The following is a 15,175-nucleotide window of genomic DNA, read 5'->3' as shown; positions in this document are numbered from 1 at the left end:
AGGATGCTGTGATGTTATTGCACGGCAATACTGGCACTGAACCAAGAGAGAGTAATTATTTTAGGATTCACCAATTTAGAAATTAAAAGAAATAGATTAGGGTGGTGTTTGACCCACTTTAGAATCCCTTGATTTGTACATCATGCTTTTTTTTTTAGTGGACTGACTTACTACAAACTTGAAATATTCACAGACAGTAATGCAGTACTACATGGCTTAAGTAATTCCTTAATAATATTGAAGTTTTTAATTTAAGTAACTAGCTTGACTATCTATAAACTGTAGAAAAAATATTGCTAAATTTCTTTCATAAGCAAGTAAAGCTAGGACAAGATATAAGTATTACTAGAATTTCCTCTACCATTTTAAATGCTCTTCCTGAATAGGTTTGGTCAGAGAAAATGGTACTGCCACATAACACACAGGCCTGAGGAGGCTTTCAATTGTTTTTGTAGGAAGAAATTCCCATCCTACGTGAAAGGGCAGGGCAGGTGCAAATCACAAGAGGCTCAAAATATCCCAGTATTACCATGAAGAGAAAATACAGAACAGGGAGTTAAATTCTCAAAGATCAGAAATTGTGTTAAGCATTTGTAGAGTCTGGAAAGACATGTTTTTTTCACAGCATTCAGGAAAGAATATTTTCTTTAGCTCTCTAAGGATTAGTAAAATAATTTCAGCTTTCTGCTACTATTCAGATGAGGCAGCACTTCTCTTCCTGGAAGCTTAGTAGATGGGTGGTTTTCCCTTCATTTTGCCCATATCCCAGTGCTAATAGCAGGAATTTGACTTCCCAATAGCACCAACACGGAAAGCTGGTGTAGACACAACACTGCCATTTCTCTTCAGCGGCCTGTTGCACAGACCTGTTTACTCATCCCTGCACAATATATGTTGTTTAATTAATATTTAAAGAGGCACTGATGTTGTATAGCAATCTAGATACAGAGAAGAACTTCCTGCTTTGAAGATGAGTATTTGTTGAGATGTGGTCGAGAAGGCTTCTGATACATGTAACTATCATTTTATGTATCAATGTTAGAATCAGGTATTCTTTGATGAAAATTCCACTGTTCTTTAGCTGTAGAATGTTCTAATTAGAGGAGAAAAATACTTTGCTGGAATTTGTGATAACTGAAATCTTTACTGCAGAGACTTTGCTTTCCATATAGTTTCTATACCTGCATTTTTTTTCTATATTTACAGCTCAGTCACCTAAGTTTCCTGTGGGGTCACCCAACAGGCTTCTGTATCAGCTGAGCTTCAAGGTTTTTGAGTCTTTGAGCTCATACAGATCAAAACAGAGCTGAAAATCTGGATGTTCAAATTTCAGTCATGAGGTTCCCAGTATCCAGTGATGCAAGATTTTGGACTAGTCTGCTATACAGACAAGTCTAGGACATGGCTGCTTCTCAGGCACTGAGCTTTTCTCTCCAGTGACCAGGGATAGTACCCAACAGAACAGCACAAAGCTGTAAAGATTCTTCACCCAGAGAGTGGTTGGGCTTTGGCACAGGCTCCCCAAGGAAGTGGTAACAGCACCAAGCCACCCAGAGATCAAGAAGTGTTTGGACAATGCCCTCAGCCACATGGTGTGATTCTTGGGGCTGATCCTCGAGGGTCCCCTCCAACTCAGGATGTTCTATGACTCTATGATTTTAACAGTGTTTACATACTAATTCAATCTGAATCCAAATGAAAACAAATAAAAACCTTGATAAAACATGTCTACCGTAACTGCCAACTTTCTCCAACTTCTTTTACAGGCATTTTGAATACAGAAGCCTCATTTGAACACACAAGCCTCCTTGCTACTGAAATAGAATATAAACTAATATACAAGCTAAAATCAATTTCAATTGTGAATAAAGAAAGAGCTTATGTTTTCCCAAGGAAAAAAAAAAAAAGACAGCACCAACATCAGCAGAGTTGTTCTCAACTTATTCCATTCTGGGACATCTTTTCTAAGGCTTTTTGTTCCATGGACTCCAATGGCTCCCTGATATCAACCACAAAACTTGAAAACAAAAGAAAGACCAGAAAACACATCCCAGTAAGTCCCTAACTTGGCCCTGAACTTTTTATGAACACATTAGGCTCACTAGGGTTGAGACAGAAGTCATTTATTTATAATAAACACTTTCACACAAAAAAACCAGAAAACCTCAACTCCCTTAACTAATGGTTTCTAAAAATGCTTATTCAAACTGACACATGCATGACAAGTTTCGGCTCAGTGCTATTTAAGGAGGAGGAGTTATACCGCCCAGAAAAATGGTGTTTATGACAGAAATGACAAAGAATCATTCATCATAGGGTTTTTCTATGTGGAGCAGTAATAAAGCCTAAATGAGACTGCACTTCATTAGTAATTTATTTCACAGATCACTATATATACACAAATAGCATAACTCTATTACATTTTTATAGTGCCATTTATTACAGTACTTCACATACTATATACACATGACAACACAGATATGCACCTTTCTCTGGGGAAGACAACAGCAGCCAACTGCAGAGCAACACACAGGGAGGAAACACTTCAGAGCCAGAGGAGCAGAAATAGGAATTCTCAGGCAAAACAAGAAAAGGACAGTAAAAAGCAATAAAACTGAAGATTTTCCCGGAGATGGGCAGCTAACTCAAAGAATAGTTTTGCACTGCTTTTGCTTGCCTGATGCCCCGTTTGATTTAGACAGTAAAAATAAAAGAGGAAAACTGAATACTCTTGCCTTGTTCAGAGGGACCTGCAGCAGAGCTCCCAGCACAGAATACCCTCTCCTTCTCAACTGATTCTTGAGCACTACACTGTCATTTTCCACTTGTCACAGGAAGCAGTTCAATTGCTTCCCTCAGTCTGTATCTGCGATGCCACTCTTAAGCTGTAGCCAAGGGCATATTCTCAGATATTCTAAAAAAAGAGATGTATTTCTTTCTCTAATAAGACTTCTGCAAAGTGAGGGTTCAGGGTTATTCCACTCTCCACCAGAAAACAATTTTCACTCTTAGAGGCCAAACATTTCCATCCAGAGATGAATGGTGAGTCCTGCCTTCCAAATGCATGTGAAAACATGGTATGCTATACAAGCCAACAGAATGCTCTGAGGAGATGACGGACAGAAGGACACCTGAAAATGTCTCATCACATCTGCTTTTTGTGATTAGTTTGCCTGCAAAGTAACAGTGTCCAATTATGTAGTGTTGGGTCTCTGAAATAACGTATTATATTCATTACGTGAAAGCTTTCTAAAATAAAAATTAAAAACAAACACGTTGCTTTTAACTAGTGAGGAGTGTTTAAACTCAACAAATATTCTCTTGGTTTTCTTGCCAAAAACCTCTGCTGTAAGAACACTGATAAGAAGGTAAGGGGTTTGTGAGTTCCAGAGTCTCTATTTTTAAAAATAAATTTTAAAGTAAAAAACTTCTAAATAAAGCCCCTGTACTTGAAATATAAATTTGGATCACTGGGATTTCTGATGGGTGGAGAGAAAACATGATTTTATCTAGTAATTATGTGGGGTTTTTTAATCTCTTCTGATGAATTAACTAGAAAAAGAATAAGAACTCAAAAGTATCAGGAAAATATTTCCTGGGCACTAAGTTAAAATCTGTTTCACAGCAGAGAAAAAAGTTCTCTTAAAATTTGTCAATACTGATTTTGACTGCACTGTGAGAGCTTGAGAATAAATACAATTACATCGTTTCCCCTATGTCTCTGTTTTTAATGTTCCTTCTCAAACATTCTGTTATTAAGATATATATATTAGAGTCCACAACATACAGTATCTAATTTGATAAGAGGCTGAATAAATGTACATCAATACAATTTTTCTTTCTCTTTTCGTCTCATATTGCATTGCTTTCCCCTGCACTGTTGGTAAGCTAACTACTAACAGTTTAAGAATGAAACCTGCAATACTGAAATGAAATACTGATTTAAGATGCAGGTTTTAATTAGTCATTTAAGTGACCTTCGTTCTCTAGTTATTACATAAAAAAAGGGATACTGATCATCTGCTAAAAATATAGTGCTCTATTTGGGTAAGTTAATGAGTCTGAATTAAGTACATGAGTATTCCCCACAGAAATTGGTAAGACTGTTTAAATCCCTAAGTGAGGCAAGTGAGTAAATAAAATGGTTTTGTGCCCTCTTTGCTATTTTAACTAAGAGACATGCTGGAAAGCCTTTTTTTCTTGCTAAAAGAAACACTGAAATGTGATCAACAAATGCAGGAAGGACAAACATCGTAGGAAAGATCATGAAATTGAAATTTTATTTCCATCCTATTAACTCTCCAAATCATTCTCCTCAACAGAACTCATTAATGACCTGTATGAGCCAATAGCCATAATCTCTGGAGAAGAAATTCCTTACAAAAGGTGTGAATTAATGGATTTGGTGCACTGGGGTTGAGAGAGTATACACATACCTGCATAAAAGGTGAGGAGGAGAAGAAGAACCTAACAGAACTAATATTGACCTGGACATTACTGACAGAGTGCCAAGTAAGATAACAGGTGAAAAGAGACTCAATGTAAATAAAGTCTTGAAGAGAAGTTTATCTTCAACACTATAGGTAGAGAAGCTAATTAAGAGGTCTGGCAAGTTTGGAAGATCTGCTGGCCAGTTTCCATTCAGACAAATCAGGGAGCTGCAGAGTTTTCAGGATGAAAAGAAGCAGGAGCTGGTTGATGCTTAAAGATAAACTTTACAGTCGTTTCACATCTAACAGTTTTACCTAAGAGAGTATAGAAATATTCTCCTTTTTCTTTCTTGGAACAATTCCTAGTCAATCAAACCAGTCTATGCAAACACGGCATAAAAAAGTCTCATTAAAGAAAGAAATATTGCATGATGCTACTTACCTGCCTGTCTACTTCTGGAAGCAAAAGCAGGAGGTATTGTTGAAAATGCTGAGGTAAAGAAGCAAAGGTGTGTTTATTTATTAAAGCCCTCAGGTTAGTGTTCACTAGAATAGATCCTGGTGTTTCTATGTCAATATCCTCAGCTTTGGTCCATTTCAAATGTCCTGGAGTAAATAAACAGAAATAACTTTAAACACAAATAAAGGAAGAGAGCAAGAACAAGTTTTTAGTTTTTATTGTATAATACAGTAAGCTCCAGAGAAACGGTACTCTGAGAAGGGTAACATAGCCTTCTCTAGATGCCTTAACAGCTTCTTTTATATTCTCTGGATTTGTCTCTTGAGCTCTTACATGATCCATGTTTCAGTCAGCATCACAGCTGACATATTCATACTTTCAGCCCAAGAGACCAACTCAACAGCAGAAAATATTCCTGTCGTGTCATCAACAATAATTATACGCATCTATTTTCAAACAAAACGCTGCCTGACAAGGCTGATGTGAATCAATCATTATGGACAGCTTCTCTTTTGCCATGCTCCACATCTGCAGTGTCCCATAGCACCTGCTATAAGCTACCTGAATGGACAGACAATGATCAAAGAGATGAGGATATTTGATGTCTCAAATCAGTGTCTGAAAACCATGCATTTTCTGAATTTTCATAAGAACTGATGATCTAAAATGATCAACAAACAGAAGGCAGCGGGAATTATGAGAAGTTTAGAAAACAGGGTCTGTGGGGAACAGTACAAACCCAGGAATTAGATAAAGACTCAGCAGAAGGAAGGTGAAATACACATTTACCTGATGCACAAGGGTGCAGAATAATGTCTTCTTACTGTACACAGTGCATAGCAAAGGCAATGAGCTTAAACTCTTGCACAGTAAGAAATATATCTGTTAAGATGCTGGGAAAAGAAAGCTTTTTAACCAGCAAGGACAAAGAGATATCTGATTAGATAAAGAGGGAGACAATACAGTCTCCATCAGAGGAAATCATTAAGAATATGTTAGACAAATACCTGTCAGGAATGACAGGTATATATCTGATTTAGCCCTGTAACTGGAGGTCTGATTTTGTTATTATTTCTAGGATAATATTTAGAAGGTACTTTTTAAAGCTCCTTAGAGCAATTACTGCTACTTGCTTCAAAATCCTTTTTATTCCTTTTAGTCTTAACATATTATGGTACTCAAGAGGGAAAAGGAAAAAGTGGAGTCCAGGTGGCTGGAAAAACTCAAAGTCTTCTACCCCTCCCAGGAAAATCCTTCAGGTTTTAGTCTGCTGTACTTTCCAGTATTTCAAAGATGCAACAAGACGGGTCTTAACCAGAAAATACACAAACGCCAGCAGAAGCTCTAAAAAACAATTGAAAGACTATTATATTGCTATAAGCAATGATGGCATTTGGCATTAACATAGGACCTCTCAACAAAGATTACAACTGACACATTAATGAGGAATAAATGTTTCACTAATGGGGGAATTTAGGCACACTGATTATTAGTAATGTCTCAAATGCTACACACTAGTTAACAGCAATATTAATAAAAAGAATGCAAATATGTGTTAGATTTCTTGGAAGACCTATGGTGGTCACTTTCCTGAAAGGTTATATCACCACCCACAAAATGTACAAATGAAAGAAAATGCAGATTTGTAAATTCTAAAAGCTTCTTTTCAGTCACAGCCTCCCACAAACATTCTTGCAATTTCCTTTAATTTTTCAGCAGACAATACTAACTGAATGAGACCAGGCACTGTGTACTCAGCACAGAAAAATCTTCTCCAACATGTATTTCCAACATACTGTATTTCAGTACAGCAGAAACTCCATTACAAACGAGTGCCCTGTTACACAGGACAATTGTATGGAAGAAGTGCTCATTTTTATGAATGTACCACAATAAACTGTCCTCACCATCTGTTCCACCCACTAAATATAAATGCAAAAAGAACACAAGCATAACACAAGTAGTATGATGTATCCAATTTTAATGACTGTATGTCTTTAATAAATACAAAATACATATCTCCACCTTCTAAGTGACTCCAAATTAGAGCAACATTTTCAATAGCTAATGCTTCATATCCTATGGAAAGACATACACATAGAGATAATCCAAACCAACATAAGTTATATGACTTCAAAGTCAGTAGCATTTTTCAGTGGCAGGTATTTTAATAGCATGAAATTCCCAAGCCAGAAAATGAAACCTAACTCCATGTGCCTGGGACACACATTTTCTTATTTATTTGACCTGCTACCACTTACAGACTACTCTGGAGGTTTTATCAACTTGTGGTAGAAATATGTGTATTATTTCTAGGCCAGTAGCAAAAAGTTGATGCCCAGCATGGTCATACTTAGAAAAAGCCCTGCAAAATCTTTTCAGAACAACAACAAATTTAGCAGGTCTCGAGTTTGTAATCAGATTTAGTGAAGTGTTTGGGAGCAGCATGAAAGTACACCACCACTGCATCACTAGTCATGACTGACAAAACACATGCCACTGTTTTTTATGTTGCTTCCCATAGAGAAAGACATTTTGAATCCTTATATAGCTGCTATCAGAGTTCAGGGGTATCACTGTCCAGATCAGAAATAGAACCTGTAAGATGAGAAACTCAGGCTTGCAGCCTTGGAAAAAAAGAGATTAGTCTCCAAAACAGAGAATTAACTATGAAGAGATGGGATCACTATGGTTCTACATCAGAGTGTAATACTGAAAACAGCAAAGGACAGAAATCACATTTTGGCAGAATCTGTTAACCAAAAGGGAAAAAAAAGTCATCGTATTTAATCAGAGCTCAGAAAGTCTACCAAACACAACAGATCAGTGAATACCTGGAACTGAATACCTGAGCAGATCAGTGAATACCTGGAACTGAATCGTGCACTATACAGGATGCTGCACCTATTCTCAAAGATGCTCAACAACTGTTTTTTTAGCATTCTAAGAAATATCATGTCATAAGAGATATATTTCAGCAGGTACAAGAACAGTAACCCTTAAAACTTTACAAAATGCCCTGCATTCCATGTGTGGTGTCCCAGAAAGCCAGCGGATTTTTTCTCTGAAATCCATAAAAAAAACCCTAATTAATTCAGTCTGCTTTTGATATCATTCAGCCAACCATTAATGTAATATCTGGAGATGGGGAGGAAGGTATACTTAAAATTATGTATCTCAGTCTTAAATGTAGATAAAAGTTCCAGGAAATCATCTGAAGTTAAATATAACTTTGCATAGCAAAAGCTGTAATACTGAAGGAGTATTGTCAGTTTTGAATTATTCCATTTCATAAACATAAAGAAATAGCTATCCATATGGAACTGATTAATAATCTGCAGAAAGATCACATATGAAACCAAAGTGCACTTCCATGGGAGGCTGTGATACAATTAAGCCTTATGGGAAACAGTTTGCCAGGAATTGACAACAGTATATTTAAAAACTCACCTATGGTATTTTGGAAGTAAAGTACCTTGGATTTTACAGGATGATGATACATAAAAATACGACTAGGCTGGATGATTAATAAAGAAGAACAATCTTATCACCACAAAGAGAGGCATAAGATAACTTTTAGGATGATATAGCCACTACAAAGAGCCCGTTTGCTAACTTTTTCAATGTGGCCGCATTGCAAAATACTTGTCTCAATGATTCAGCAGTCTGCTGAATGCAGAAAGTACTTTGAAAAGATAAAGAAACAGTTATGTCATTATTCAACTTGACTTTAGCCAAGACAAGAGTCTTAGTGAACACTACATTTTATGCTCCCTAGGGAACTTTTCCAATTAAATTTCATGCAGAGCAGGAAAATCTGCCTATCACATGGAGCTGCAAATTTACTCTTAGCATCTCTTCAGAGAAAATTCTTTGTTAATTACAGAACATCATCCACGAATCTTGTTAAAAAAACACAGAAAATAAAACGAGAAACTCTATCTACAGTTTTCTGAAGAGATGCAGCTTCAAAATAATTATAGATCCAACTGAAGAAATAAATCAACCAAAGAAGGAGAATCAACCAAAAATTATATGCCAAATCTCTAAATGACATGAAATAATGCAAATGAAAGAAAGAGAAGGTTAACTTCTAATAGGGCAAGCATGTTAGCAAACATGCTATTATCTTTGGGAATAAATGCATAATAGATGGCAAGCAAATTTACCATGAAGAAAGAATATCTGCTGCACCCTGCCCCCATCTCCCACAAAATCCTTACACAACGACCAGAACCTAATTGCTAAATCACCTCTCTGCCTGCAGTTGCTTAGGTCTGTCAGACTTTAAAAAGCAACTACAGAAAATTATTCTGGGAGGACAAAAATGACCATGGATTTTCCGGGTAGCCAGAAAGATGTCTTCTTGAGAGAGGGTCAGCTGCTGAGTTTGAAAAAGGGACAGATAAACCAGAAAAATAAATCTTTTAAAGAGAACACAGGGTTTAGAAAAACATCAGTATTACAAGTAAGATATTTATTTTACTCCTACTCACCTAAACCGGATTTTTTTAACCTCTTTAAGTGCTGGCTTGTTTGTTTTCCAGTTGGAGACTTTTGCCCATGTTTCATCTCTTTATCAGAACCATCTGCTTCACCATTTTTAGATTCAGATCCTTAGGAAAAAATAAAATCCCTCAAACGTGATGCTTTTGCACTTTTACCAACATCACCCCAGCACCCCCTACACCGTAAACAAAACAAAAATAGAATTAAAAAAAATTGACATCTACTTGCTGAAAGGCAATATACCTTTCTGGTCACAATATGATTCCTTATCATCAGAGGAAATGGAAGTAAAAGCTCAATAAATCAATTAAGTGCTGAAAACTAAAGTTTACTGAACACTGCAGTCAATAAAAATGTTCACTGATCTAATAAAAATAACATAGTTCTATAATACCCAAGAGTATCTCTAAGAATATTTTAACCTCAAGTTATGGGGCAGTAAAGCGATCTACAGCTGAAAAAAGAAAATTTCTTTGTGAAGAAACATGTATAGAAGGGATATGCTTGGAAATACAATTGTCAGTTTTTGTTAAACATAGACACAGGAATCTCTTTAAATGAAGCAACTTCACCACCAGAGCTAAAGGTCAAGGTTATGCTGCAGTGATAAGCATGGCATCAGAACAAGAAAAGCTAACAAAAGGATTCGAGTATTGCAATGCAGAATTGAGACACAAATTCACATTCACAGAGAAGCTTGCCTTTTTTCCCCCCTCCTCCCCTTCTTATGGCATTGAATACCAGCATGTGGTCCTCCATTAGAGCTCCAGAGCCAAACAAAATGTTACTTTGCATTCCTTTAAAGCTGTTGCTATTACCAATTGTCATTTTACTGTGTGCCTTCAGTTCTTTATTAAAGAAAAATCTCCATCCTCGAGACACCAGATTTGATAAGGAAATAAAGACGTTAAACAAAGCCACCCAGTGGAAACATTATTTTAGCAATTCCAAATTCTGTAATGCTACACAGCTGATTCAGAGGAAGGCTCTGTGACTAGAGTTGATCTTGCAAACGGTCCTTTAGCTATTTACCTGAAGGCGAATCCGACTGCTCATCAGACACCTTTAATGGTGTCAAAACAACACGAGGAACAGTCTTGTTTACCATCATTGAGACTCCATTTCTTCTTTTCTGCTGTTGTCTTAAAGCCTACAAAAAGGATAACAAAACATAAAACTGTAACAAAAAAATAATGCTTGTAAGTGAATTACACAAGACATTTCTCAACCATTACGCTGAATCCCTTAAAATAAGCAAAATTTACATAGCTACTGACTTGCCAGACTTCACACTTGTCCTCTTTATGTCATTTTCCTTTAAAATATAAAATCAGGCTTTTTCCCCTTTTTTTTATAAAGAGAAAGAAGATGCACCTTAGATCATTTTCCAACCCAGTTTTTACAACAAAGAAGCACATAACTGTTTGCTCTACCTTAACAGCACAATGTCATAACCCATGGAATGTGAAACTAAGACTCCCCCCCCCCGCAAAAAAGTAAACCTAAAATGTTTCAAAAACAGAATAAAAATATATAGGTCTGCACATCTCTCGCAGGTGCATCCTCTCCAGTATACTGCTCAGTCAATCAAGTTAACACAGAGTGTCATCAGTATGTACAGCATGTAAGGACTACAGTATTGATGCACTCACTCAGCCGTGAGTAGTGCTGCACAAAATCACTGAACATGGCAGGAATCATTTATTTTCGTGAAGGGAATCAGTCCTAATCTTGGAAACCTTGCAGCATTTGGCTTCTGTCTGTTTGACTTTGGGCATTAACCTTCAGAACACGAACATGATGGTGTTCTGGCAAATCTGGGGGAAAATGATACACGAATAAATCTCTAAAAATGGGAGTGCTTTGTGTTTCATAAATGTATTGAATACAGGGTTGATAATGTAATACAAAATATTTAAAGATTAGAAACAGCAAATACCCATCAGACTATTTTATATGGAAAATTATATCTCATTCAAAAGATCTTAAAACACACAACTATGAATACCTGCCAATTAATACATCTGCAAGCATTAAAATTCTGGAATTAATCAGAATGGGCTGGACTTAATACAGATTTCTCCTATTCTCCTGTCTATTTTTCTCCAATCTTACTGTGCACTCTCTTTTTACAATTGTGATTTGTGTTATGATCTTGGGGGGGATTTATTAAAGCAATACTATGTGAACAAGGAACATATTTAATACGAATTACCCCTACAGTTCATGAGCATGAATGACTGATGCCTTGTAAGGTTTAAGTTTGTAACCTTAATGAATCTGTAATATCTTTCCAAAATGTTCACATAGCTAAATAATACAAAAAAAACCCTAAACAAAACAAAACACAACCTGAAAAGAAAGAAATCGATATTGGTCTATTCCTCTAAATAACACACTATACAACATAAAATACACCGAGCCACACAGAAGCTATTTCATCGATTAACCCCTTCTTTAGTACTTCTTAAAAGACACATAAGTACTGAGCAATAAAAAGCAAATTAGAACACTTGAAAGCAAACAAAGAGAGGAAGCTGGTCAGATCTGTGCTGAACCACAGAAACAAACAGAAAGTCATAAAGAACAGCCTGTACTTCAAACATTTTTAAAACAGAAAATTCATACTGGTCTTGAGCAAGCGCAGCCAGATTTGCAGACAGAAAATTCTAAAATCTTAAAATTTCTGAAAAATTCCCCACATTTCCAAAAATGACCCTCAGCGCAGTCCCATCAAACCAGGTGATCCTTAATTAATAGTAATACCACTGAGACAATAGCAAACAGTTCACTAAAAATTAAATGAAAGGAAAGGTAATGTCAGCACTAACCACACACCAATATAACCACAACCCAAACTTTGCATCATTGTGCCCCACAGCCTTATTTGCCTTGTGAAAAGCAAAGAAATATCCCTCCTCAGTGTCATCCTCCCTAGGCAATTGGTTAGAGCCCAAACGATGCTCCATGTTCTCCTACAGCCTCCTTCTGACATTCCAAGACAATTTCCACCTCTACCAAGGGTCCATAGCCTTGTTGCCCGCATCCATAAGAAAATACCATTTTAATGATTTATATAGCCACTGTAACAAGGGCAGATTTTTTTGTAAAGCCTCACAGCTGATTTTCAATGCTTTAGACTGAACTCCCATGAAGGAGAGAAAGTAAACAGCAGTGTATCCTCCACCAATGACAGGCAGTCAGTGTTTGTACATCTCAGGTGACACACATGCTCCTGGAGTAGAGGGGAGCGGTACCCAGTCTTTGTCAGGCGCACCACTTACCTTCTCTTGTGTTACAGGAAGGACCCTTGTGGACCTTAAGCACACACTTCTGCAACTCATCTGGCATTTTCATGAAGTACAAGCCACACCATGCTAACAGAGCACTAATGTAAGACACTCCCTGGACAGTCAGAGCCATAAAACCAGAGAACACAGCTGGAAGTAGACAAACGTCGCTACCAGAACTATTTACTTTGAGGCATAGCCCACTTGAGAAGCTAAGCTACTCAGTATGTGAGGGTCAAGCACAAACCTTAAAGACACCATTTCCCTTGGACACACATTTGTTTTTCAGGGTTTCTTTTTCCCTAACATCAATTGTTTCACTGCCAGTCCAGTTCCTCCCCCATCTCCTCCAGTTTCACAGCGCAAGGAACAGATAGCACACAGGGCCTATAGTTATGTATGTAAATCAGTCTCTATTGGATGGCTCAAGCTGACAGTAAAGCTATACACACCTAAAAGACAGGCTGTAGAATGAAGAAAAAAAAAACGCACATGAACATTAAAATACAAGTACAACTTCTAATATAAGGTGCCGATGAATTACCCTGTGTACTGAGACTAGAAAAATAATCTTCCCTATGCCTCTCTATCTTTTCATTTGTCAAAAGAATGATATGAGGCATGAGAGGAGGGTACAAAAATATGAAGTAATCTAATATTCTGTGCAGACATTCTATTCAGTGGGACATACTATACCCAGCTAATCACAATTTTCTGTTAAATTCTCCTTTGAATTTGAAGCTGCACTGTCTGAAATTTTGGATAGACAAGTCTTTGCAAGACAACACTAGAAGTAACCCAGTAGCGGGAGAAACTGCTGACTGACACCTAGTTACAAGGAAAGCCAAACACCAGAAGGAGTTAAGTATAAACCGAGGACACTCTGTACAGTCTCTGCTGGGGACAAATATATAACTTCTCTACACTTATAGCCAGAGGGATATTAATTTTAGGATACAAGACTACCGTAGGTTAGACAAGAATCTTGTATCCCAAGATTGATTCTACTTAGCTGGGAAGTCAATGAGATTACTCCAAGTGAAACATGCACCAAATGCTCTGCTATATTAAGCTTTTAGTGCACCAAGCTAATTTAGTGCTTTCCTAGTCACCACGATCAAATAAATCTCTAGTTTTGGCTCTTCTGGTGATGGGAATAAGCACAAAGTAAATGAGTCAAATTTGTAACTAGCACTAAAGAGAATGAGAAATGTTATAACTTATTCCAAGAAAACAACAAGTTCCAGATTTCACTGTAGATAGGGAAACAGTAACTAACACAAACTACATTGGCTTCTATTACCAACGTGCCTTTTGCATCTCAACCATATTAGAGATACAACCTCCTAGCTGGGCTTCCTACAGAACTGCAAGAAACAGCCAATGATTTTATCAAATGGTAAGGTGCTATTTTCTCTACAGAAATTTAGAGAAAAACACACATAGTGCATATGATAGTTTACTTAAAGTATATTTTTCTTTAAAGAGACTCTATATTTACCTTTCAAATGCATTTAATCACTTTGTGCTAAATCCTTGAGTTAAAAAAGCTGCAAGTTGTAAATACCTAGAACACTGCTGAAGTAAAATACTACCACCACCCTAACTGTACAGCAAATAAATAAAAATAAAAAAAAGGAGAAAAAAAAGAAAAGTTCATGTGATTTAAAAGTCAAAGCATTAAAAGCTCTCTTAAAAGTACCACCAAAATACAATACTTACATCCAGCCTTTCACAAGCAGATTTGCAAAGGACATCTGTGAATCTCTCGCACATAATGAGTATGAAGAATTCCCAATATTCCCATTCATAAAAATGAACCTGTGACCATCTGTTGAATAATACTGCCATGGTCATTATACAGGGCTTGGTATAATTATTTTGTTTAATGACATTATTTTTATTGCCAAAATCTTTAAGTAACCTATCAATTCACTTTCATCCAAAGAACTCAAAATAAAATAAAAATATGAGAATTAAGAAAACATAAACTCAGAAGATAGATGGTAAAAGAAAAGCACCATGAATTTAACAGTGAACTTCTAATTCCAAGCAGTTTTTTAATAAAGAGGTGACAAGAGCAAGTACCCTTCCATTTTTCACGGAGTTTCTGTCCCTGTTGGAATATTGCAGTGTGTTGGTGGTTTCATGCACACCATTATATCCTTTTAAAAATAATAATGTTATTTTAATTGATCTTAACACAGGAAAGACTTCTTCACCCATGTGACAAAATGGTTGACTATCTTCAGTAAGAACTCAGAAAGTCATTTTTGAAGCAGGAATGAAAAGAAACAATATGACCTAAAAGTTAACTGGAGAGAGGGGCAAAATACATCCCCAAAAGAGCACCAGAAGCAAAATGTCAGGCTCTATGCTCTGATTTCCCTGCTGCTTGGAATTTTTTTGTTATTTTTCTTTCCCACGTCTTTTCAACTCAGAATGAAAAAATGTAGTACACAGATAAACCATTAATGCAGAAAAAC

The 15,175-nt window shown here is 36.6% G+C and overlaps 1 protein-coding gene across 6 annotated transcripts in view; it reads right to left on the bottom strand.

Annotated features, from left to right (window-relative positions):
* ASXL3 (ASXL transcriptional regulator 3) overlaps window positions 1-15,175 on the bottom strand; it is a 128,158-nt gene that overhangs the window by 37,461 nt on the left and 75,522 nt on the right. For 5 of the 6 annotated variants that reach the window (XM_027883144.1, XM_027883145.1, XM_027883146.1 and 2 more), the window contains 3 exons: window positions 10,432-10,549; window positions 9,387-9,506; window positions 4,873-5,036 (listed from right to left, as the gene is read on the bottom strand). In XM_027883144.1, coding sequence (XP_027738945.1) covers window positions 4,873-5,036; window positions 9,387-9,506; window positions 10,432-10,549 — 402 coding nt within the window. Of the gene's footprint in view, window positions 1-4,872; window positions 5,037-9,386; window positions 9,507-10,431; window positions 10,550-14,411; window positions 14,484-15,175 lie in introns of those variants that run through there. The other variant, XM_027883148.1, reaches the window with a different exon arrangement.

The sequence above is a fragment of the Empidonax traillii genome, unplaced genomic scaffold (assembly GCF_003031625.1).
Source record: "Empidonax traillii isolate 1590-97213 ecotype Southwest subspecies unplaced genomic scaffold, ASM303162v1 scaffold119:size1479319, whole genome shotgun sequence".
Classification (NCBI taxonomy): Eukaryota; Metazoa; Chordata; class Aves; order Passeriformes; family Tyrannidae; genus Empidonax; species Empidonax traillii.
The sequence above is the reverse complement of the archived record's forward strand: the minus strand, read 5'-3'. Positions and strand labels throughout refer to the sequence as shown.